At 32.9% G+C, this 26,999-nt stretch overlaps 2 protein-coding genes across 2 annotated transcripts; one reads left to right on the top strand and one right to left on the bottom strand.

Annotated features, from left to right (window-relative positions):
• The first annotated feature begins 1,683 nt into the window (after positions 1-1,683).
• On the top strand, positions 1,684-10,598 carry LOC145054908 (uncharacterized). The gene is made up of 3 exons (XM_079003175.1): positions 1,684-4,372; positions 4,593-5,008; positions 10,295-10,598. Exons 1-2 carry the CDS (start codon positions 1,684-1,686, stop codon positions 4,991-4,993), a joined length of 3,090 nt encoding a protein of 1,029 aa, XP_078859301.1. The 3' UTR covers positions 4,994-5,008; positions 10,295-10,598.
• A 9,726-nt stretch (positions 10,599-20,324) lies between these two features.
• On the bottom strand, positions 20,325-23,082 carry LOC145088357 (B3 domain-containing protein REM14-like). The gene is made up of 8 exons (XM_079026672.1): positions 22,901-23,082; positions 22,457-22,757; positions 22,161-22,288; positions 21,681-21,915; positions 21,414-21,535; positions 21,107-21,341; positions 20,852-20,991; positions 20,325-20,770 (listed from the first exon to the last, which is right to left on the bottom strand). Exons 1-8 carry the CDS (start codon positions 22,958-22,960, stop codon positions 20,519-20,521), a joined length of 1,473 nt encoding a protein of 490 aa, XP_078882798.1. The 5' UTR covers positions 22,961-23,082; the 3' UTR covers positions 20,325-20,518.
• Positions 23,083-26,999: the final 3,917 nt, after the last annotated feature.

Genomic DNA, 26,999 nt, shown 5'->3' with positions numbered 1-26,999 from the left:
TTATGTTATGTTCTAAAGGATTTCCAATTAAGACATTTGTATGTTGAAAATGTAAAAGTATAGCATTAGAGATAAATGTAAAAATATAGCATTATAGTTTGTCTTGCAGCCTTTCCTATTTGGACATTGTACTTTGAAATATTAAAAATATAGCATTATGATTAATTTCATAACTATATTATAAGAGTAAATAGAAAAATATAACATTATACTTTCCATCTTAAATCCTTTCCCATTAAGACAATGTACTTTGAAAATACACAAATATATCATTATACTTTATGAGTCATGTCTTTTGATTAACAAGATTGTACTTTGAAAATGAAAAATCACAATTTTGCTATAATATAACAATATATTTTAATCTACGTAACTTTAATTTCAAAATCTATACTTTTTAGCTACTATACTAATATCTTTTTCCTATTAACCCATTCTAGTTTGAAAATTTAACTGATTCTACTTTCTATTTATATTGATAATGCCCACTAAAGAATTTGTAGCAATGTGTGATCTAAATAAAGCAAAGTATCACCGAATAAAGGACATCATGTGATTGTTATCCGAATGAAATATTCATGACCATTCGAACCAACCAAACAAAGGTCCAATTTAAGAAAGTTGTAATGTTGTAACATTGTCGAATTTAGGTTAATTTAGGTTGTTTTCAACAAGCTGCTCAATATTTCTCCATTGTGATGTCCATAACATAATATTTTTTTCGAGTTTAATTAAATTGATGTTAGTTAAGTATCCTTTATATTATTTTTGTATTGAATGTCATAGCAGTTAAAACGGAAATAAATAATTAAGAAATTTGTAGTTATAAACATAAATAGTGATGGATTATTGACAGAACAAATCATCTCAAAAGTTTAATGTGGTACAAGACTACTATCGAGAGAGAAGCTTCACCGCTATATATTCTATGATATTGCGTTGGAATTTGCCTTAATTGTTGACTAATATGGCTAAGCTTGGCTGGTAATAGGTAACCACAGTTTTAATAATACGTACACTGACCATTCAACAACCATTCATCTTTTTGCAGTCCTATTTTTCTCTATTAATTTCTTTATTTCATTTGTTGGTGCTATTTAAATTGGTCAATTAATTTACTAATATGCATTAGCAAGGTTATATACAAGAAAACACATAAGTACTCTTTACCTTAAAAATACTTAATTCATGTTGTAACTATATGCAAAACCTCCCCTTATTGGTAATTAAGCGCACCAATTTCCTGATGATCATTATATAAATTTACATGATTGATATAAAAAAACATCATATTTGAAATATTGTTGGGAAAAAATCATTATGATTAAAAAACATTGTAATTAATTTGGAAGAGTCACCGTCAACATGCAAAATGTCAACCATTGCTTCAAGTCTTAGTCTCAGCTACTAAAATAATGATGCAAATCTTCCTTGTGAAACTGGAACTCTTCTAAACAAAAGTAGCAACATCAAGACATTTGGCAATGAAATTCAGGTAAAACAAGAGAATAGAGACAAATTGTTGTACTATTAAAATCCACATAGATATGGACAGGCTATTTAATTATTCATGCCATGATTCTATAATTAATTAGAAAAGATGACTATACCAGATTAAACCTTGTTATTGCATTATATACAAAACTGAGATTCTTTACCAAAAGAGTACTGCATCAGAACAATATGCGCTTCCTGCAAACCATATATGTTATCCTTTCTTGCATCTTCTTCTTTTGCAATATCTTCTTGGCCTTTTCTGCTGATGCTGAAAATGATACAGATCGCTTGGCCTTGCTCTCACTCAAGGCACATATAACATCTGACCCGTATAAAATCATGCCTTCATGGAATGATTCAAGCCACATCTGCAACTGGACAGGCATCATATGTGGTCTGAGGCACCAGCGAGTGGTCACTATCAATTTGTGGTCTGGTGGGTTTTCAGGTCCCATATCACCTGAAGTTGGCAATATGAGTTTTCTTAGGGAGCTTCTCCTTCACAACAACAGTTTCACAGGCAACATCCCACAAGAGATTGGCAGGTTATCAAGATTAAGGAGGCTAGGACTCTCCAACAATTCTCTGTCAGGTGAAATTCCTGCTAATATATCTCAGTGTCGAAATCTCATAGAACTTGATTTGAGCGGGAACAGTTTCATAGGAGTTATTCCAAATGAGTTTGAATCATTGACCAAGCTTCTATACATAAACCTCCATTCCAATGATCTAACAGGAGAAATACCAAAGTTTATTGGAAACTTCACTTCCCTTATGTTTATTTCTGGGTTGGGAAATAATTTCCATGGAAGCATTCCAGATACTCTAGGCCAGTTGTCCAATTTGTGGTTTTTTGGGTTCGCAATGAATAATCTTTCAGGCATTCTACCTCCGTCGTTTTTCAATCTATCATCCTTGACGAACATAGATTTGCCTGACAATCAGATTGGCGGGAATCTGCCATCAGATATCGCACAAAAATTTCCCGGGCTTATATTTCTTAACCTTCCGATAAATAAATTTTCGGGAAATATTCCTATTTCGTTATCTAATGCCTCTAATCTTGAAGTCCTAGCACTCAATGAAAATGCATTTACTGGAAGTGTGCCCAACTTTGATAGGCTACAAAGATTGACGCATTTTGCAGTCAACATTAATCAACTCGGGAACGGGAAATCTGATAACCTAAACTTTGTATCTTCTTTGGCCAACTGCACTAACTTAAGAGATTTAGGTTTTGGTGCCAACAATCTTGGAGGAGTCTTACCGAAATCATTGTTTAATTTTACTCTACTTACCGATCTCACAGTAGGTGGAAATTTGATTTCTGGTGATATCCCCTCCGAGATTGGGCAACTGGTTAACATGAGAAGATTGTTTCTATTCTCCAACCAGTTCACCGGTAGAATTCCGGAGTCAATTGGGAAACTCAAAAATGTCGGAATAATTTCTCTAAGTCGAAACTTATTATCTGGTTATATACCATCGTCATTTGGAAATCTCACGCTATTGAGCAGACTCTATTTACAACGTAACAAACTAGAGGGTCCTATACCATCTAGTTTATCAAACTGTAGGGGGTTGCAGCTGTTGGATCTTTCTGAAAATAATCTCAGTGATAACATACCCAAGGGGATTTTCAGTCTATCTTCCTTGACAATATCCCTAGGCCTTTCTGATAATCATTTTGTGGGTTCTCTTCCTTTGGAAGTAGGCAATTTGCGAAATTTAGTTTCCTTTGATGTTTCAAACAACATGATGTCTGGGGTGATTCCAGCTAATCTTGGAGCTTGCACAAGTTTGGTTGTGTTATCCATTGCAGGAAACACCATTCAAGGAGAAATCCCAGAGTCATTCCGCTCCTTAAGAGGACTAGAAATTCTAGATCTTTCTCGCAACAATTTAACAGGGAAAATCCCAGAGTTTCTGGGAGATTTTGTGTTTTTCAAAAGTTTAAATTTATCTTTCAATGGTTTTGTGGGAAAGGTACCAGAAATCGGAGCGTTCAAAAATTTAAGCATAGTTTCCATTGATGGAAATACTAAGCTTTGCGGTGGTTTCCAAGGATTTCAGTTACCTAAGTGTTCCAGTGAAGGATCATCAAGGAAAAAACGAATTCCTCTTTCCTTGATAATCGTTGTACCAATACTTACCGTGATTTCTGTAACTCTTATTGTGATCTTCTGTTTGGTGTACAAATCAAGATATAATAAGAAGGTTGCTGAAGAAACTAGTTCAGATAATGAAAACTTCCCACAAGTTTCTTATAGAAGATTACACAAAGCAACTGATGGGTTTTCTTCTGCAAATTTGATTGGTTCTGGAAAGTTCAGCTCTGTATATAAGGCAATTCTGTACGAGAAAAATGTAGCCTACGCTGTTGCTGTGAAGGTACTAAAACTTGAAGTTCATGGCGCTGACAAGAGTTTTTTTGCAGAATGTGAAGCTTTGAGAAGCATCAGACATAGGAATCTTGTAAAAATTGTAACTTCTTGTTCAGCTCTTGATTTTCAAGGGAATGATTTCAAGGCTCTGATTTACTCTTATATGGTCAATGGGAGTTTGGAGGACTGGTTGCACCAGAATACGCTAGTTATTGATCCAGTAAATGAGCAGTCATACAGGTGTCTGAACTTTTTACAGAGATTAAACATCTTGATTGATATAGCTAGTGCTCTAGATTATATTCATTGCCAGTGTGGATCACCAATGATTCATTGTGATATAAAGCCTAGTAATATCTTATTGGATGCTGACTTGGTTGCTCATCTTAGTGATTTCGGCCTGTCAAGATTTCTTCAGCATACCAGACATGATTCTTCTAGCCGCACCAGTTCACTTGGATTAAAAGGAACAATCGGATATGTGGCTCCTGGTAATATATCTTACTCATATTCTCTCTTTTTTCCTTCGTAAGTTATCATAAAGTACATAAGTACATAATTTTTTTGCAACAGTGGTATGAAAAATCTATCTGATCGTTGTAGAATTCATCTGTTGTAGGTCTACTTATAGAGCTTGCATGAAAACATAAGCACTGAAGAAAATTAAGTTGTTCATGTTTGCATTTCTTAATGTGTAAATTAACTATGCAGAACACGGAATGGGTAGCCAGATGTCAATATATGGCGATATCTATAGCTTCGGAATTCTTATACTGGAGTCATTTACGGTCCAACGTCCTACTCACAACATGTTCAGTAGCAGTTTGAATCTTCATGATTACGTAAAAATGGCAATACCACACCAAGTTATGGAGATAACTGATCCTCTCCTTTTGGAAACCAAGCAAGAGAAAAATATAACTAAAGATTATACACAAGACTGCAAAAAGTATGGGATAATGGAGGAATGTCTGACTTCAGTCTATCGAGTTGGGATTACTTGCTCCATGGAATTGCCAAGAGACCGGCTACACATCAACAAAGTCATTGAGCAACTGCAGTATACAAAAGAAACTTTTCTTCACAGAATTGGTGAACCTATCAGAAAATAATCAAAGATGTTGAAGGTATCATGTTACTCCATTACACTCTCCCCGTCACCTAAAGAATAGAATTTCTTTTTTGAAATGTTTTCTGTCTATTTGCCTGGTTCACTCCTAGTTATTGTAACGACATAAAATTTCAAAACAATTTTTCATTTTTCGATTAACATAAATATCATTTAACAATTTCAAATCTCTTGTTCAACAGTTGTCATCAAATAAAACATTTCCCAAGATCACAAATAAAATCCTCTGATTGTGTGTACGGATCATGCCGGCGCCTTCCCGCGATCGTCACTAGTACCTGAAACACATAACACATAACACACCGTAAGCATAAATGCTTAGTGAGTTTCCCAAAATACTACATACAACACATATTAGCCACTCGAGGCTATAACTCTGTATGACCCTCTGGTCAAGGTGTCTTAGTGGGACCCTCCAGTCCTATAACTCTGTGGACCTTCTGGTCCTAACTCTGTGGACCTTTTGATCTGAACTCTGTAAACTCGGAATCACACATAACACAGAAACACATAAATATCACATCATATAATAGCATACAACATACTCTGTCACATAACTCTATTACCACTCTAGGTAAAGTTTAGTGAGAAGACTCACCTCGGGTAACTTGGTAAATCTCGAACTCGGTAAATCTGGTCTAGCCTCCGCCTAATCACATGGAATAATTACTCTAATCAATACAACTATCAAAGGCTAGACTAAACCCTCTCTAAGTTTTCTCAGAAGGGTAAAAGACCATTTTACCCCTCCCATGACTCAAAGATCCAACCCTTGACTAAACCCTAAAAGTCAACCAAAAGTCAACCCTCCGGGTTACGCTGCGCGTACCAAAATTGTACGCTGGGCATATCGACCACTCATAGAATCGGGTTACGCGCCCCCCTACGATGCGCGTACTGGGATTACGCCCCGTGTAACTCCCATGTTTATGCTCTTTTGATCTTTGGGTCTTAAACGGTTAAGACACTCATCCAACTTTCAGATCTGACTTTCCCTAAGCCTCTTATTCCATAAATTCGGAACCTTTAAGTCTTTGCATGGTTGTAAAGGTCACTAATCACTCTAATACCTCTCCCCTTTCCTCATAAAGCTTAGATCTCATGCATGACTTAAGATCCACGTCCAAGTTTGGATTTTTATGAACCCACAACACATAATACACTGAAATATAGAAGATCTATGCTTATGGAGACCTTTTGCTCATAAAGTCTCCACCTTGGGACCAAAAACCCTAAAAATTGGTCCAAGAAGCACACAACCATAATAACAAGGAAAGTTCTGAGCTTTTTACCTCCAAGTGAAGCTTCTCCCTCTATAGAACTCATATCCAAGCTTGCACTCCAACTTCTAGCCTTCACGAGAATCTCCTCTTCTTCTTTACTAACACACAAAGGCACTTTTAGCTCCAAAAACACTCAAACAAGCTTAGAACAAAGGTTGGCTCTCTTTTAGGGTTTCACTCTCTCAAATGGTGGCTGAGGATAAGGCCATAGCCTCCTTTATATAGGGCTCAAGTCTAAATTAGGGTTTTGAGTCTGGACGTTTCACTCTCTCAAATGGTGGCTGAGGATAAGGCCATAGCCTCCTTTATATAGGGCTCAAGTCTAAATTAGGGTTTTGAGTCTGGACCCGCTACGCCCAGCGTACCGGGTGGAGTCCGCGTCCAAAACACGCCCTTGAGTACGCGCAACGTACTCTTTAGTATGCCCAACGTACTCAATTACATTGGTTCACTTATAAGGGCTAAACAAGACAACTTAGAATGAAGGAAGGGTTAAACATATATACCTGAATCTCGGGATGTTACAGTTATTATCTTATCTTGTCAATACTATACTAAATGGTGTTTTTTAAATTTTAACTAACTATTCACCCATGCCAATCAATTTTCACTGATTAATGTAGTTTTATAAGTCTAGTTAGTACAGCCAGCAGCCAAACAAACTCAACAAATGGATGATGGACTTGAGTTAGAAACCAATATAATCATCTTAACTTGCTTAGAACACAAAACCGTATTTGAGAGATGAAAATCGAATTCAACTCCTAAACAAAATGTGAAACATGGATTTGTACACAAAGGGAGGAAGAAAGTATACCTTGAACCACTTAATTACTTCACCACTAGCTCTAATTGAACCAAGAAACTTGAAATCGAAGGGGGTGTTTGGGATTACTTTTTAAGCTCAAAAGTTCTTTTTGTATAAGTTCTTTTGAAGAAGCAAAAGCCAAAAGTTGTTTGTAAAAAGTGTTTCGGTAGTATTTTTTGACTTGTGAGTGTGATTTAGCTTTAAAAGTTCAAAAGTTACAAAAAGTCACACTTTCATAACTTTTGAAAACCCAATATTTTCTTCTTTACAAAAAATTATTTTGAAAAGAACTTTTCCATCTTCCAAACATCTTTTTAACTTTTTAGAAAATTAAAAAGGCAAAAGTCATTTAAAAAGTATTCTCAAACACCCTCGAAATCCTAAGGTTTTCTTATGATGAAATTGCCATTTTCACAGCTAGGGGTGTTCGTTTGGATGGATCGGTTTAATCCGATCCGATCAAGTGAATCCAAATTAATTTCGGTTTTCAAAACGTAGATCCAAATAGTCCAAACTAAAATCAAATCCGATCCGATCCAAGCAAATTATAATTCGGTTGGATCGGTTTTTTACAATTCGGTTTTCAAAAATCAACACATTTCAACAAATATATAACTTTAGTATTAACTTGCTCTATAATATAAACTAAAATAATATTATTTAATTAGTTGTGAATTAAAACTTATAAATAACTATCAAGAAAAATATATTATAGTGTACTACTTTATAGACAATTTTTTTTTATAAGAAGTGCATATTAAAGTATTATAATAGATGAAAATTTTAACATACTAAAAGAATAATTTAGTAAATTTATAAATTATTAAAGATATATATTAGAAAGAACAAAATAATAAATTGGAATTCGGTTTTTTGGACTATTCGGTTTTTATTTTATAAACCAAAACCAATCCGTAATCCAAAATAATAATTCGGTTTTACTTAAAACCAATCCAAAAATCCGAATATCCGAACCAAATAGTCTGATCCAAATTATCCAATTGGACAATTTGGTTTTATCCAAATAGTGAACAACCCTATTCACAGCCCTATCTCCTTCCAAACTAGAACTTTTTTTTTCTTTTTGGTATTGTGCTATTAAAGTAGGACTAAATTAACCAAAGTAAGATAATTATTAATAGAGTTTATTATTATTATTATTATTATTATTATTATTATTATTATTATTTTGCAAATCTACCTTTATTGTTTTTTATAGTATGTGCAAATTCGATAATAAAAATGTCTACTGAATCATAAAAGTCTAAAAAAAAGAGCATGCTGTGACGGACCAAGTTTTTGGAAAATTCCACGATCGACTAAAGAACTCCGACATGATCAAGTATACTCGAGAAGTCTCCGGAGAGATCAAGAATGCTCTATGAGACCCTCTAAGATGCTAGAATATTATAGATGTCCGTAGAACAAAGGAGAACGGTCCGGAATAATCAAGAGGGCACTAGACGAAGCTAGAACGACCCGGAAGACTTTGGAACGATCTAGAACAGACTAGATCATACAAGAGCGATTTGGATAATGTCGGGACGACGTAGAGATTTCTAGAGCATCGTAGACAAGTATATCATATTCTAGAGTCTTGTAAAGGCCATATATATAATAAGAAGAGTCTAGATTAGTCAAGAATGATCGGGACCTAGAAACTTCCATTTGAGGAGGTGTAAGCTACTTATAAATAGGAAGGATGTCTCATTTGTAGGATTCATTGAGAAGTTGCCTTGTAAGTAGTCGATTCTATTATAGAAGCTTCCTTTCTTACATTGTAGCATTCCTTATCGCATCTCTTGCTATCCTAGTCGTTAGTACATCGTAAGGAAGTGTTCCAATCCTGACTTAGCCGAAGAAACACTAAGTGGCGCACGGTGATTGAGTCGTCCCGTGACACGTGGTATCAGACCCAGAGTTCGTACAAGCAAGAGATCGTAGCAATGGAAGGAGGAAGTGATGTAGCTAACATTCCCCCTGTTGTTGAGGAGAACGAAAGGAAGTTCAAGAAGAAGGACCAATCATTAGATACCTTGGTGAACTTAGAGAACAAGCTTACCAAGATTGAGATTAGCGTCGGTGAGATCCTTGAGTGGAAGGATACCGTCGATCAGTCTGTTAACGACATAGGGGACACAAGTGATGGAATGAAGGAATCTATCAGTGTCATGAAAGAAGAAGTCCTTGAATTGATCAACACATTGTGAAACGAATATTGCGAGAAGGTAGTTGCATTAGAATCTGAAGTAAACCTGTATAAAGCAGCGATAGTCAAAGGAGCCGTTGCGAAGACGACACTATACACTTAGGCGCCCAAACCATTGAAGTATGGAGGTAAATGCGACCCCAAAGAACTACAAATTCTTTTGGTCAATGGAATGTTACTTCAATGCTAGCCGAGTGACAGACGACAAGACGAAGGTTGATATGGCTATCCTTTATCTATGCGAAAGCTCAACTCTATGGTGGAGAAGGAAGCATGGAGACATTGAGAAATGATTATACACCATAGACACCTGGGAGGAGTTAAAGAGGCAATTTAAGAGATAATTTTTCCTACATAATGCTGAAGACATAACGATGAAGAAACTTTGTGGGCTAAAAAGCATAGTGGATCCATCCGAGAAGATAAACAGATTGTAATATTGTGTGTATATTGTATTATGCGAATACGATTACAATATATATATATATATATATATATATATATATATATACACACACATATATATATATATATAGAGAGAGAGAGAGAGTTAGGTTCAAATGTTTTCAACAAGTATTGTGTGCATGGATGCACCAATCACAATTTAGCAAATTATTAATTAATTTATTTAATCCATGAGGGTAATTATGTAATATTTCATTTTAATTCCTTATTTATTCTGATTCTTATCCCTTTATATTAGGCAATTATTTATGATTGATTTAGTTATCTTTAATTTAATTTTCTCTATATAATCAATTCTAACGTCCGATCCACAAACATAGATCACAATTGTCGATTCCATAACCTGCTGATCAATTTGTGTTACACATTCGATGGATGTTCATACTGGAAATCGGAACCATGTATTGCTACATATTTACCAGCATCTGTCTACGATAATCCTGATATTGTATCAAACGTACCACACACCCTTTTATTGTTTTTACATATACATATGTATTAAATCTATTAATCTTCCAGGAAAACGATGATCAAAATCCTGGGAAGGATTTGGGTAATGTCAATGATCCCAAGAATCCGGTGAATGAAGTTGTGAAGAAAATAAAAAGATGTAAAACATGCTTTGGAGTTGGTCATGATAGCAGGAATTGTCCTTTTGGATTGAAGAAATCATAGAACTACAAGAACTTCATCAAATTGGTCGTTTTTAGATATTATTTAGTTTGATTTCAGTAAAATAAAAGTATGTTTTTGATGAATTATATGGTATTATCAAGTTTCAGTTCAATGTAATAAAGTTGTCGTTTGATGAATTCTATGTGTCTTTCTTTAATTATTATGGTTAAAACTAATAAGATGTTCGTGTTTTCTGCTATATTTATGTTTCATATGATCATACAGTTTATCATTCCAACAGAATACCAGAGCAGAACATTACAGTTCTCATTCAAACATTATGTCAAAAAACAATGTTCATTATACTTCATTTTATTTGTTTGATGTTTCATAAAATCAACACACATAATTTTCAAAACTTTGAATTGTAAACATTTTTGTTAGTTATATATATATTTATTATTCTTACAGAATGATTTTCAATGCGTGCATTGATTCGAGTTAACAAAAATTGATACGTTTTATAAGTCATATTTGCTAGAGTATTCTGATAGAATTATTTCATTCCGATAACATGCAGAGTTTTGGAATCCATATTTATATAACATTCTAATAGAATTATGTCGTCAATAAAATATTCTGCAACTTTTTTTAAAAAAAAATACATAATAATATTGTTAAGAAGTTAATATAATGTACTGTTGGAATTTTTTATATTTGGAATGTGAATATAGTACCCTATGAATATTTTTTTCCTTTATCATGTTTTAAAAAAAATCAAATCGGAATCATTTATTTTTATCAATGATCCCTAATATCAAGGCTTTTAATTTGCATAGAATCTGTTTTCATCCCTATCTAGTTTGTATGACATTTTTAAATATTTTAATTTTTCAACTTACGAAGCATATACAAACACTCTCAGAATTTCTTAGCAATGGACGATCAAGAACCAGATGTCAATAATCATATTTATGAGGAACATTATTTGCCTAGTGATGATGACAATGGAATTGATGATTTCGATTTTTCTAATAATGATACACTATATAATGACGGATTTCAAACAGGAGAAAGCAGTAATCCTAATTTAGGTGAGTTTTTTAATATTTTGTTTAATTTTTCATTTTATTTCAGATTCTATATTGTAACAAACATGTTTAATGTTAAATGTTAATATTTTCATTGATGAACATACAGAGGACACAAATAATGATGAAGACGAAAATCACTTCGTTGATGAAGATATAGAGGTTAATATTGGTTACAGTGAAGGTACTAAATTCAATTCAGGATACTGAAGTTTTTACAGAAAAAATATAATTCTTTGAGAATAGTATTTATATAATTCTTTCAGAATGATTATGTATTTGCTATTTTAAACAGGACAACCACATGTTACTCATGAAGATACAGAGTTTAATATTGATTTCAGTGAAGGTACTAATTTCAATTCAGTATATTTTAATTTTTACAGAAAAAATAAAATTGTGTCAGAATAATATTTATATAATTCTTTCAGAATAATTTTGTATTTGTTATGTTTAAGCAGGACAACCACATGTTACTCATGATTATGTTTCTCCTGGTGGCACCTTATATTGGACTCCGGTTGTTTTAGACGACATCAAACCAAAAGTTTCATCAAAATTTAATTCATATGGTGAAGCAAAAACAATGTATAGAAAATATGCATTCGAATCTGGTTTTGATGTCAGGCTTGGAAGAGTCCAAAAAACGAAAAATGGGATTATTACAAATAGACATCTTGTGTGCAATCGGGAAGGTAATATGAATACTAGTAAACTAGATACTCTAGATATTCAACATAAAAAGACTCAAAGAAGGAAAGATTTATTTAGGAGGAATTGTAAAGCGAAAGTTGTTTTAGAAATAATTCTCGGTACTCTTAGATATGCCGTGAGTGATTTTGTAGAGCGACATAATCATGAGTTGTTTAGCAAGGGCAATATGCACTTATCTCGTTCAAAAAGAAAACTTGATTATTCCCAAGAAATTTTCATTCATAATTTGTCAAAACAAAACATTGGTCCTGTAAAAGCACATAGACTGTATAGTGCTCTTCAGGTTGGTCCTTCGGTTCGAGGTGGATTGGTTACTGATTTCAAGAATGCTAGGAGGAATCTTAATTGTTACATAGGTGGGAGGGACGCGAAATTCCTTGTTGACAATATGAATGACAGGAAGAAAAATGTCACATCATTTACTTTTGAGTATAAAGTGTTGAACAAGAGATTGGATTCTCTATTCTGGGCTGACGAAACAGCAACCCCATCATATCATGCACTGTTTGTTCTGTTATCTCAATAACAGAGTTTTGTAGGACAAGTCGTTTACTATTGGCATCATACACATCTAAAAGATAGTAGCTTAGATGTCCCGAATAACTTGTAATATTCACTTGCAAAATTGATCCAAAACCCATTCTCAAGATTGCTTGTTTCTATTCCAGCGACATTCCCATAACAGCTGCAGTGATGTTATCACATTTCATTCTGGTTGGAAGGTATCTTAAACCAGGTGGGTATTCCTTATTTGTTTTTCTAACATTATCTTCTTGTTCCTCTTTGACAGATTCAGCAATTCCCTTATTTTTTAAATGGTTTACAATTGGAACTCTATCAAATTGCCTCTTCGACCTTTCTCTCTTTCCAAAAGTAGTGCATTTAAAGATTTAGGACTTGTCTTTCGTTCAACTGATTTATCAAGTTTTTTCTTTGACCTTCTTTCTCCGTTCACATGTTCTTCTTCCTGAATTTGTTCTGATACAACATACAATAGATAGTATAATGTTTAGTATTAGATATTTGGCATTAATGTTTTATAATATAAGATATTCCTTATATTATAACAGATTAAAAATTTATTTCTATAACAAAACAATCATACATGCAAAATTCCGATTCAAACAGAATAAAAAATAAATATCACACAAATATATTATAATATAATGAATTCTAACAGAATATAAAAATACACTACAAAAACATCATAAATTTTAGTTTGAAACATAACCCACTCAATATTGAAATACTTATTTTCATACATATTACAGTATTCAACTAAATTATTCTATAAGAATCAAATACTTTTAATTTAGAATTATACCATAATCATATAATCGATATTCACACTCATATGCAACATTACATTCTTTTAGAATATTACACATGTAAGCTATTTCAATATATAAGATTTTGATTGTTTCAGTTTAATTCATTAATCATCTACAAACTTTGATTCAATTACAATTTAACATTTTTATGCTATGCTAATTAACTACTTACACGGATAAATTTTCATTACAGATTTAACTAATAAAACAAATAGGCTAATTCTACTAGAATCGAATACATTTAATTTAGAATTCTATCAGATTCATACAATCGAATTTCACACTCATATATAATATTACATTCTATTAGAATATGAAACATGTAAACTTATTCCACATACAAGAACTATGATTTTTTCAGTTGAAGTCATTAATCATCTACAAACTGTGATTCCATTAGAATTAAAAATCTGTATAAAATGCTAATTAACTACTTAAATATAGAAATTTAGCTTACAATTTTAACTAGTAAAACAAGTAGACTTATTCTAGCAGAATATCAACCATGTTCAGGTTCATATACACAAAACATTCTATTAGAATATGAAACATGTAAACTTATTCCACATACAAGAACTATAATTTTTTGAGTTTAAATCATTAATCATCTACAAACTGTGATTCCATTAGAATTTAAAATCTGTATAAACTGCTAATTAAGCCCCCAAATATAGAAATTTAGCTTACAATTTTAACTAGTAAAACAAGTAGACTTATTCTAGCAGAATATCAACCATGTTCAGGTTCATATACACAGAACATTCTATTAGAATATTAAACATGTAAACTTATTCCACATACAAGAACTATGATTTTTTGAGTTTAAGTCATTAATCGTCTACAAATTGTGATTCCATTAGAATTTAAAATCTGTATAAACTCCTAATTAACTACTTAAATATAGAAATTTAGTTTACAATTTTAACTAGTAAAACAAGTAGACTTATTCTAGCAGAATAACAAATACATCAAACATACACAGAACATTCTATTAGAATATGAAACATGTAAACTTATTCCACATACAAGAACTACGATTTTTTCAGTTTAAGTCATTAATCATATACAAAGTGTGATTTCATTAGAATTTAAAACCTATATAAAATGCTAACTAACTACTTAAATAAAGTAATTTAGTTTACAATTTTAACCAGTAAAACAAGTATACTTATTCTAGCAGAATAACAACCATGGTTAGGTTCATATAAACAGAACATTCTGGCAGAATAACATACACAATAATTTCATTGTACCATAATATTCAAAATTCAACGCATACTTTACTTAACAGTAATGATTCTTAAGAAAATACCAAAAAATGACACATTTTTCTTCTAGACCACAAATCATACATGCATAAATGATTTCAAATACACTTCCTAAACTCTACTACATTTTTCGAACCAAATAAACATTAAATACCACAAAAAAATTGTTACCTTCAGGTTCAGCAACGAAATCATCATTGTCATCTTCAAGATTCAACGTCGTTTATACTGTGTTCTTGAACTTTGACTTGAATGAACTGGATCGTGTACTCCTCATTGTTGCAGAATACCGTTAATATAAGCCCCCAAATGTCGATTTCGTCTTCTAGGGTTAAATGTCGATATTTATAAGAAAAACCTTCAAAGGATTTTCCGATTTTGAAGACTGATTACAATAAATCAGAATGTTTTTCAACCTCCTAAGGATCTGGGTTCTTGATTTTGTGAGTATGCGAGATATTTGGGATTATCGGTTGATCACTTCCATAGTTATCCACCGTTTCCTAATTAAATGACGGGGCAAAATACCATTCTACCCTTAATTGATCGGTCAATTGATTAAAGCCCATTTATTTGATTTTTTTCTATTTAATTTAAAAAGAAAATCACTTTCTTAAATTACCACAAATGATTGGCCTACAATCATTTACATAGGCACACAATACTTAACAAAAACAAAATAACCTAACCCTATATATATATATATATATATATATATATATATATATAGAGAGAGAGAGAGAGAGAGAGTAGATATTTACACTTTTTACCCTTCTACTACTTAGCTATATTACAAACTGTCCAATATTCCCTTGCAAGCTAAGGCTGGGTAACGACCTGCAGCTTGGACCGTAAATCAGCAAATCATTGAGAAGATAAAGGCTTTGTAAAAATGTTTGCAATCTGATCATGAGTGGAAATAAATTGAATAGAGAGTTTCCCTCCAGCAACTTTTTCTCTGACAAAGTAGAAATCAACCTCAACATGTTTTGTACGGGCATGAAAGGCAAGATTAGCTGATAAGTATGTGGCACCCAAGTTGCCACACCATAAAATCGGGACTGATGTCATTGGAACCTTTAGCTCTCTAAGAAGAGCTTCAAGCCACATGATTTCAGCAACAGTGTCAGCTAGAGCTTTGTAATCGGATTCCGTTGATGACCGAGAGACAGTTCGTTGTTTTCAAGCTGACCACGAGATAAGATTCTTTCTAAGATAAATGGCATATCCCTGGTGGATCGACGGTCATCGAGATTACCAGCCCTGTCTGCATCCGAGAAAGCACACAAAGATGAGGCGTAGGCATCAGTATAGGCATGAATAATAGACCTCGAGTCTTGTTTGATGAGAAGCCCATAATCAGATGTCCCATGAAGATATCGTAGAATTCTTTTCACAGCGGACCATTGATTTTCAGTCGGTGAATGCATGAACTGGCAAACTTTATTTACAGCATAGGTAATGTCTGGACGTGATAAGGTGACATATTGAAGGACACCAACAACTTGGCGATATTGAACCGGATTGTCAAACAAGGGACTGTCTCCAGGATATAAATTTGCAGTTGTAGTAATCGGAGATGGTACTAGTTTTGCATGTGAGAGATTTGCTCGTTGAAGTAGATCCAGGATATATATTTTTTTGAGATAAAATCACGTCCGAGTTCTTGTGAACTACCTCAATGCCCTAAAAATATGAAAGTGAATCCAAATCTTGAATGGAAAAAATTTGACTCAGATTGTTAATGATCTTATCAATGACAATAGAATTGTTACTTGTAAGAATGATATCATCAACATATACCAGCATATATAAAAGTGTGTCCTTAGAGGAATAAATAAAGAGTGAAGGGTCGGTTTTGGATCCTTGAAACCCAAGGTTATGCAAAGCTTTGGTCAACCGATGAAACCATGCACGGGGTGCCTGCTTTAGCCCATATAAGGATTTGTGAAGTAAACAGAGGTGATCAAGTTTCGTAGAATCAATGAACCCTAGTGGCTGGCGTAAGTACACTGTCTCATTGAGTTCTCCATGCAAGAATGCATTTTGAACATCCAACTGTCTAAGTGTCCATCTTTGTGTAATGGCAAGAGAAAGAACTGTACGAATAGTAGTAGCTTTAACAACGGGGATGAATGTTTCAAAATAGTCAATGCTCTGTTGTTGCTTAAACCCCTTTGCGACAAGTCGTGCTTTGTAACGAGTCACTTTGCCTGCTTGATCTCGTTTAAGTTTGTACACCCATTTACAGTCAACCACATTTGCATTAGGAGTATGTGGAACAAGATACCATGTGACATTGCGCATTAGGGTTGCGTATTCTTCGGGCATAGCAGCCCGTCATTGAGGGGATTTGTTGGCACTGGCAAAGGTTGTGGGCTCACTATCAGAGGAGTGGGTGTTGGTAGTATATGCGTACGGGTTAAAGGGAACCCGTGGTTTGGGATTCTGACGAAGATTGGGTGGTCGTGCACGGGTTTGGGGTTGATCGGTGTGCACAATAGCAGTCGGCTCGCTAATGGGAGCAGTAGGTTGGTTCAGTGAGGAGGAAGAGGGGCTGGAAAGAAAGTCTTCAGTAGGAGGGTTGTTAGTAGGAGTGGTAGTGGGTATGGTAGAGTAGGGTGATGTAACGAGTGTATCAGATGGAATGGTGGTAGGTATAGTAGTATCAGGTGATGGAACGGGTGTAGGGTAACTAGAGACATACGAATTTGAAGGGGAAGGCGAAGGTGGTATGGGTGAGGTTGGTAAGAAGGGGAAAATGTTGCTCATCAAATCGAACATGACGGGCTATGTAGATGCGATCGATTTGTGGGGTCGAGGCACCTATAACCATGATGAGTAGGACTGTACCCAAGAAAAACACATGAAAGAGACCGAAAATACATTTTGTGTTTATTGTATGGACGAAGGTGAGGATAACACACACAGCCAAAAACACGTAAAAAGGAGAAATCTGGTTTGTGAAAAAAAAAACGTGCTCAAGAGGAGAAACATTTGACGAAGTACGAGACGACATGCAATTGATTAGATAAACAACCGTGTCATAAGCAAGATGCTAGAAACGAGATGGCACGCCAGATTGAACTAGTAAAGTGAGCCCTGTTTCCACCACATATCTATGGCAGCGTTCCACAAAACCATTTTGCTCACTTATGTGTGGACATGAGCGACGATGAATGATGCCAAGTGGAGAAAAAAAGTTGGAGAGATTTCAGAATTCTCCACCCCAATCTGTTTGCACATATTTGAGTTTGGTGTTAAACTGTCGTTCAACCATAGCAAGAAAGTTCTTAAAAGTGGCATAAACATCAGATTTCTGTTTTAGAGGAAATATCCACATATAACGAGTAAAATGATCAACACACAATAAGAAATAATTGTGTCCATCAGAAGAAGTAACAGGAGCAGGCCCCCCAAACGTCACAAAACACCAAATCTAAAATACGAGAGCTCTTAAAGGTAGATAATGACAATGATAGTTTGGATGATTTCCCTATATGACAAGCATTACAAGGAATATTGGGTCAGATATAATATAGTAGGGTTGTGGCCGTTTTGAGTCTTATGTATAATAGTGCAGGTAAGCATGAAAATATCTTCACAACTATTTTCTTTTTATCTACTTGATAACATATGTAAATTCACAGTGGATAACTTGTGTCTGATCATGATCATAGAGAACACGGAAGACTATTATTATGAATTTGGCATATCCTAGTTTGTATGTAAAGTCCCTTAATTAATTGGAAAATGGAGATGTAGTTATGACATTATTTGGATGGTCATTGTGTTTGTGATACGTTATCATGCTAAACTTTTTTGTTATTGACTTCAAACGTGGTTTTACTAATGAAGGTGAAGAATTGTGATTTTTATCCAATGTTAACTCATGAACCGGATGCTGAGAAGCTGGAACATAGGGACTCCAATGGAAAAATGTATGTATTTCTATTGATTTGCACTCAGGTGAAATAAGAGTTGTGTAAAAAGTTTCAAACACATAAAATGTGTTTATTAATGACTTATAATCAATACCCAATGCCCTTGCCTGATTTTTTTATGATTAAATAGGAAGTTTTCGACCAACAATTTTGTATGCTAGATGGTTTTTTCTACTTTTATAACTTGGTCTAATATATATTGAACGTTTGATGTTGTAATCAAAATAGTCTAATTTTGAGCCTTTTTCGTTTGATGTAATAAATTATAATTATTCAAAGAGTTGGTTCGGTTATTTTTTTAAAATGAAAATATTGAAATCAACAAAAACTAATACAGAAGGGTAAAATGGTTATTTTTATCATTCACCACAAAAATTCAAACCCTCTTAAAAATTCACTCTTAAAAATTCAGACAACCCTTCAGAAATCTTTCCCTCACTCCCAGATTACACCGCAAAAAGAAAAACTCAAGTCATGAAGTTGTTTCCTTCAACCCATAGCGCTCTATGTTGTCTGTTATTTTGACCTGTTTCTCTTGCTTTACGTTCTTTCACATCTAGTAAATTGATCTTCATTTATGTAGTTTTGCCTTTTTAAACCGTTCTTTATGTAGCTTCTTTTAGTTCTTTATGTAGCTTCTTTTAGAGTCGATCATTGTTAATTGTTATCACTTTGATGCCCACCTTTAATTTGGATAGGTATGTCCATATTTAGTCTTTTACTAGTTTAAATTGAATGCTCACCAAGTGATAAAACTCAAATGAAAAGCATTACATCATTGGCTTAAACTATGAATACACATTTGCACCTTGAAAGGTACTATAGATTACAATAGCTTTAGTTCCCGAATGTGTATTGTATTTTGCCTTTTATATGTTAATTCGTCCAATTTACCCAAACATGTATGAAGAAGTGAGTCATGTATTGGACAATTAGTACTCTTGGTTAACCAGGTTGTAAATCATGGTTAATCAGGTTGTATATCTTTTCAACCTTCATTTGTCTATTTTACTAAGTATTTTAGGTCTCTTGACATAGAATCCATATTTGGTTTTTGGCTACATTTTGATATGTGGAATGAAAAAGAAGCTTTAACAAATCCCCTTTGACTGCGTTGTTTGTTTTACTTAGAATAAACAAGGATAATTCATTGTTTAAAGCTCTTGGAATCTTTTATATATGTCCAGTAACGATTTTATGCTTCTCCAGCCTATAATTTCAATCTATGCAGCCCCAAATGACAACAGAAAAGTTCCAGCAAAACTCTATATAAAACCGTTGTCTTTTTCATTCAAACGACAATTTTGCCTTTCCATTCAATCTTATATATGATACCCTTCACATCCCACTCATGGCCTGTATGCTATATGCAATTCTGGTTCCACTCAAGTACTCATCTTTCATTTTCCATTTTTTGTACAAATTATATGCAAGTAGTTATCATTTAATCATTAAACAACCTGAACATCAATAAAATATAAAATCCAAAGTCTAACACACATGCATACACTTTTGTAAAATTGAAGTCTCAAAATTGATGGAAACTTAAAATGAACTCTAAACAGCCATTCAGATACACAATAAGCTTCATCAAGAATAACAAGTGTATTCACATGTTAAGTGTATGTGAACACCCCCCCGATCATTTAATCAATCATTCAGATTGCTGTAGAAAATTCCCCTCTGTATAACCAACAGGAATTTTTGTCCATATATATACACAAATGTTAAATGTCAAATTAAGGAATTTTTGCCCATTGATTGGGGAAGTCTAGTAGCTTCAACAGCTTTTTTCAAAGTAAAAGTTTACAATGGGGTTTTCCCCGTTGTTGACAAGCTCGAATTTGAAACGATCCCCTTTCTTCAGTCCATTTGCAACCCTAAAATCTTTCCAACCTTGTCCTATATAATAGTATCTATTCTTATAATTCTCTAACTCCACAGTCCACGACCTTTCATCTTCCACATTTTTCAGAGTCATCTTTCTGGGATTCATTAATCCATTCGACTTTGCAAACTTGATTGGCAGAAACTACAGTAAACACCATTGTTATTTGTTAGTAGGAAATATTCCCTCTTCTCTCACAAAGATAACTTAATTATTTTCAGTTACCAGAACTGATTTTCTTATGCTGCAGAACTTCACTTCTCCCATGAAGTATGGGTGACCATCTTCTTCACAAAGAATGTAACCTTCCTTCCGTGACAGTTTTTCTTCTTTATGGGATTTAATCTGCTGCTTGCTTTTAAGAACTGAGCATCCGAAATAGAATATAAAAATTAAATCTGTTTTTTCTTGCCTTGGATCATTCAAATTTATTATGAAGTGTATATAAACTAAATCCAAGATTAAAAAAAAAAGGTATACACAGAAAGTTGGCAATGGGAGACTTGTCCTTCTCTTTTTCGAGGAGCTCAAACTTGAATTCATCACCTTCCTTCATTCCATTTGCAACTAGAAAAGATCTGAGACCTCCTCCAAGATAGAAAGATGTTCTATTCATTTTGTTGAGATGAACTTTCCATGATCGACCTTTATCATCTCTAAGAATCATTTCTCCAATTTTTAAACCATTTGGTTTCGAAAAGTCAGCAGGTAGATACTGAAATTAGAAGCACCACAATATGTAAATGATTATATTGAATATGTACAGTTTATAGGCTCTAAAAGTTACCAGAATCCATCTTTTGAGGGTAGTAGGCTTGAGAGTTGAAATGAAGTATGGGTGATTGGTAAAAGTCGAAGAACTAGTTCCCTTCTCTTGAATATCGTTTTCCACCAAATTCTTTCCTGTATCTGAATAAACAAACAAATCGGGTGGATTAACAATTGATGAATCCATCTTGTTGTTCTCATTTAACCCAGAATGGTTGATAACTAACAACTTACATTCATCGAAACCTAAATAGCTATATACGAAAGGGGAGAGAAAGATACATACTATAGCACTTGAAAACAGGCAATTCTCCGTTTTTAATAAGCTCAAACCTACACACGTCTCCGACTTTCAAGTGATTTTTTACAATGAATTCGCGCCAACCAGTTATACAAAGCTCTGTTTTAGTTTTTGTGAGTGTTGCTGGCCATGTCCTTTGTGTATCATCCATTAGATACACTGGTGTGTGTATCCACCGGGTAATCAATCCATTTGATCTTGCAAAATTAATCGGAACATGCTGCAAAAACATGTACAACTATTGTTATTGATACGTTGACTTTGAAGTCAAACCAACCAATCACTAGTTTCAAGTTAAAAATGATTGTTATATTCCGGGTTTAACACAAAAGCTTTTTGATCCAATAATAGTTTTCCATGAAATCCGGTTCAAGTAATCAGAATATTATTATAAGAATGAACAAATCATATCAAATTAAAGTTGAAAAGCAGCTCATTTGATCTAAGATGAAGTTGAGGACTAACCAATCTTGACTTCTTGATAACATAAGGTGTAATTTTGGACTCGAAACAGCCACTGTCATCAACTTGAAATATTTCTTTGTCTTGAGATGCATAATCGTTCCTCTTGCGCTTTTTTAGCTTCTTCCGTCCTTTCAATCAACATTTCAACACAAGACTGAATGTCAAACTCGAAATATATTTCCAAGTTTTATGGACCAAAAAGGCAAAAGCAACCACCAATGAATTAACTGCTATGGAAACGAAATTACGATACTAAATTGTACAAACCATATATGTATACTAGATACTGAGCTTACTATGTATACAGATCGTATCAGATTCTGTAAGAGGTTCTTCGTCCAATTCGTCAAATAGATTTGTGTAATGTTTTTGACATGTAGATTGGTCAAACACCATAAAGTCAAACACCATGTTTCCCTGATGTTTGAACACAATAAAGTCAAACTCTTGCACTCCATTCTCTGTCACAAACTTCCTCCAACCGTCACCAAAAACCCCATCGTCAATGTCTACCGACCATTTGTGACGGCCATGTCTCAGTATCGCTTTCAAGCATCTCTTTCCGTTCAGATTCGTCAAGAAAGCGCTTGGAACCGACTGCAAATGCATATATACAGCATAATGTGATTGTGAGAAGAAGGGATATGTATAAAGAATATAGCGTATGCAAAACTATGAACATTGATGATCTGTAAGTGAAAATTTGTACAAGCATATGTTGCATAATTGGAGACGCTTACAAGATTGAATAAGAAGCCTGCAGGGATGAACTTGAAGAAATGGGTTGGAGGATCTGCCATGGCTGATTTCAAACGCTATAAAATTTAGGTCTTCTTTGAGATGTCTTCTCAACCATCTCAAACGTCACCATCTAGCTAGAGTAAGGACTAACGGATAGGCTCTTAAACTTCCATATCTGATTTCAAAGTAATCGGGTACAGTTCATTAATTGACGGGTAATGTTATAACAATTTTCACAAAATATGATATTTTGAAAATATTTAACAAAACCAAAAATACCATGCATATTAAGTTTTATCTACTAAAAAAATTGAAATTTCAACTTTAAAGTTAATTACTCTAATCTTATTTTATTTAAAACATAGATTGGTATAAACGTTTTTGTATTTTTATATTCAACATGGTTATATATTTAAACAAAATTAGTTTTGTTTATAATTATATCAATTATATTCTTTATGAATACTTACAAAAATGATCATTAGCTAGGAATAAAGTGATAATCCGATATGTTGCCTCCAAAATTATCAAGTGTCAAATATTTTAAGGATCAAAGTTGTAACTTAGCATTTAATATTTGTTTTTGACAAAATTGCAAAAATGGTCCGTGTGGTTTGTATTTTTTGGCGTTTTAGTCCAAATCTTGATTTTTTTTGAATTGGTAGTCCTTTTGAGCTAGTTTGCTTGCACTTTTGGTCCATGTCCAAACTAAAAAGACTATTATACCCTTAATAAAGTTATTTTTCATTTTTCTTTCACTTTTTAACATTATTATTATTATTAAATATAAAAGTGGGTCTACTTATCCACCCCACTTCTCTCTCTCTCTCTCTCTCTTATACACACTGAATAAATATAACAACACCATATTCATCTTCATCATATTCTTAACCAGAAATTACAAAAAATTCATCATATTCTTAATTAGAAATTACAAAAATCAAATACGTCATCACCAATTTCATAACCTTGAAAAGTAACACGAAATCCCTAAAATAAAATCAAAACTTACTTTAACGAGATTAAGATTGAAACAATGTGATTAAATATGGATGATGATGATGATGAGGTTGTTACAAATGAAGCATGTCGCCTATGAAAAAAACAGATAAAGTTATTCATGCTTGGATCTGTAAAATGGTTGCAATTCTTGAAGAAATAGATAAAAGATTGAAACCTGGTTATCCATTGAGAGATATCATCTGTAAAATGGTTGTATTGTTGTAATTCTTAGAGATGGGGTGATAATTATCTCCATGATAGTCATAAGTCATGGCCTCGATGGATCCCTTAACTCTGAAGCCGTTGGTTCAACTTCAAACACCCTGTTAATCGAATAGTCGTGTGCTCCAAAATCCAAATCAATATGTCATACCATAAACTGTAACAATTTTCCATCAATAGAATTAAAACTCAAAACGATAACCTATAAGTATCGAATTGACCTGCACAAACCCTAGATGAATATTTAAAATGAAGAATTCTTATAGAGAACAAAGGAGAGAATAGAGCGATGGGATACATGATCGGTTTCAGGATCCAAATGAAGAAGATGCATTGCTGAAGAGGAGCACTGAGATCGAGTGAAACAAGAAGAAGAAATGGTAGATGGCGTAGATGTACGTGATTTCCTTTTGAACATCATCAAGCTTGGTTTCTTTGAGAGTTTCTATTCAACATCGATTTGGGTTTGGTTAAGAGTGATTCTTGGGTAATATAACAGGTTGGTGGGTTGTTGAAAGGGAAGGAGGTTTTATCTGGGTTAATAAGAGAGAGAGAGAGAGGTGGGGTGGATAAGTGGGCCCACTATTATATTTAATAATAATAAAAATAATAATAATAAAAAAAAGTGAAGAAAAATGAAAAATAAATTCATTAAGGGTATAATAGTCTTTTTAGTTTGGACAGGGACCAAAACTGCAAGAAAACTAGCTCAAAAGGACCATCAATTCAAAAAAGTCGATATTTAGACTAAAACCCCCAAAAAATGCATACCATAGGGACCATTTTTGCAATTTTGTCTTTGTTTTCAATTACTCTCACAGGTAAAGAGTAAAAAGGATGTTGGCAAAAGAAATGTCAGGCTTGAATGCATCTCTACTTTCGGCTCTTTATTGATGAGTTGGTGAAGTCAAAAAAATTTAGATGAAACCGGGAAAGGCATTTTAATCTTTTCTTAGTATATATATATATATATATATATATATATATATATATATATATATATATATATATATATATATATATAGAGAGAGAGAGAGAGAGAGAGAGAGAGGAGGTTTGAAATCCGTTAATAACTCATACTTTCCCGATAACCTGAGAACTAAATATGGAGCGTTACATCAAAATTAACTCATTAAATGCATGATCGTCATCTTACCAATTTCATTTAATATTTAATTTTTAATAAAAAAGTTCTAAAAATTAACATAATAAATCAAACGACGGATTTTTTTTTAAATCATTTTTGATTTTTTTAAAAAAACTGGAGATTTTTTAATTTTTTCAGAAAACATTACTTTTTAAAAAAAATATATTGACAAAAAAATTATAATTTTTTTAATTTTTTTCAAAAAAAAACTGTAATTTTATCAAAACAACTGCATTTTTAAAAAAACAAAATTGTAGGTTTTTCAAAAAAAACTGTAATTTTATCAAAAAACTGTAGTTTTTTTCAAAATAAAAAAAAACTGTAATCTTTTTTATAAAACTGCATTCTTTTAAAAGCTAAATTTTTAAAAATCAATAAATTTTAAAAAAAAAACTAGAATATTTAAAAAAAAAAAAAAACTCTTATTATTTTAACAAAACAAACCAACGTTTTAGGTGCATATATGCATCTTTTTTATACTATAATATTTGTAATTAATCATAACAAAAATCCATTTTTATTTAATAATCTATAAACACAATAGTACAAGTATTTTATTCGATACAAAATAAAATATAAAAAAGCAAAAAATACTACAAAATTTCAAAGCGTTTTCATGTCTTCGTGTCAAGATTTCCATATTTTTTTTAATTTATCAGTTTTCACATTTTCAATATTTTCCACAAATTCTTCCAAATCTACAAGAAAAATAAAAAAATTGATTAATGCAAAAAAACTCACAAAAATACATGTGTGCATATAGACGCAATTCATATGTGATTCACTTGTTATTTATATGTGAATCACATGTAATTCATATGAGATTTACTTGTAACTTACATGTGATTCATATGTGAATTACATGTGAATCACATGTAATTCATATGTGAATCGCTTGAGATTTACGTGTGAATTATATGTAATTCATATGTGAATCACTTGTGATTTACGTATGAATTACATCTGATTTATATGTAAATTGTATATGAATCACATGTAACTCATATGTGATTTACATGTGAATCACATGTAATTCATATGTGAATCGTTTGTGATTTTCTTGTGAATTACATGTGATTCACTTGTGATTTATACGTGAATCACATGTAATTCATATGTGATTCACGTATGATATGTTGCCAAAATGAAACACATTAAAATAGACTATATGGTTAGAAAAAATACATAATTAAGATGATTTACATGTGATTCACATGTAAATCACAAATGATTCACATGTGTCACAAGTGATTCACATGTAAATCACAAGTTATTCACATGTAAATTACAAGTGATTCATGAAGCTCAATATAGAAGCAATTAAAATAAACTATATGGTTAGAAAAAATAAATAATTAAGATGATTTACATATGATTCACATATAAATCACAAGTGATTCACATGTAAATCACAAGTGATTCATAAAGCTCAATATAGAAGCAATTACCACAATCAAATGTGGTTAATTAGCTAATATATAAAATATAATGCTATTAACAAATGAGCTTCAATTTTTATCATATTCATGTATAAGTTGATCAACATTTTATACGTAATAGTAATATGTAAATGTTGCAGATTTTAGTGTAAAAATCAAATAACACCATCAACATTTTAGTTTAGCATCCTCCTCAACATCAGGGCTTTCTTTCTCGAAAAATGTGGCGCATAGTTTGAAGAGGACTAATGATTTGTTGAATCAAGAAGTTCTTAAATTATGTAGGCA

This window comes from Lactuca serriola, chromosome 1 (genome assembly GCF_051521515.1).
Source record: "Lactuca serriola cultivar US96UC23 chromosome 1, Lser_US96UC23_V15, whole genome shotgun sequence".
Taxonomy (NCBI): Eukaryota; Viridiplantae; Streptophyta; class Magnoliopsida; order Asterales; family Asteraceae; genus Lactuca; species Lactuca serriola.
This window is presented reverse-complemented; position numbering and strand designations above follow the sequence as displayed.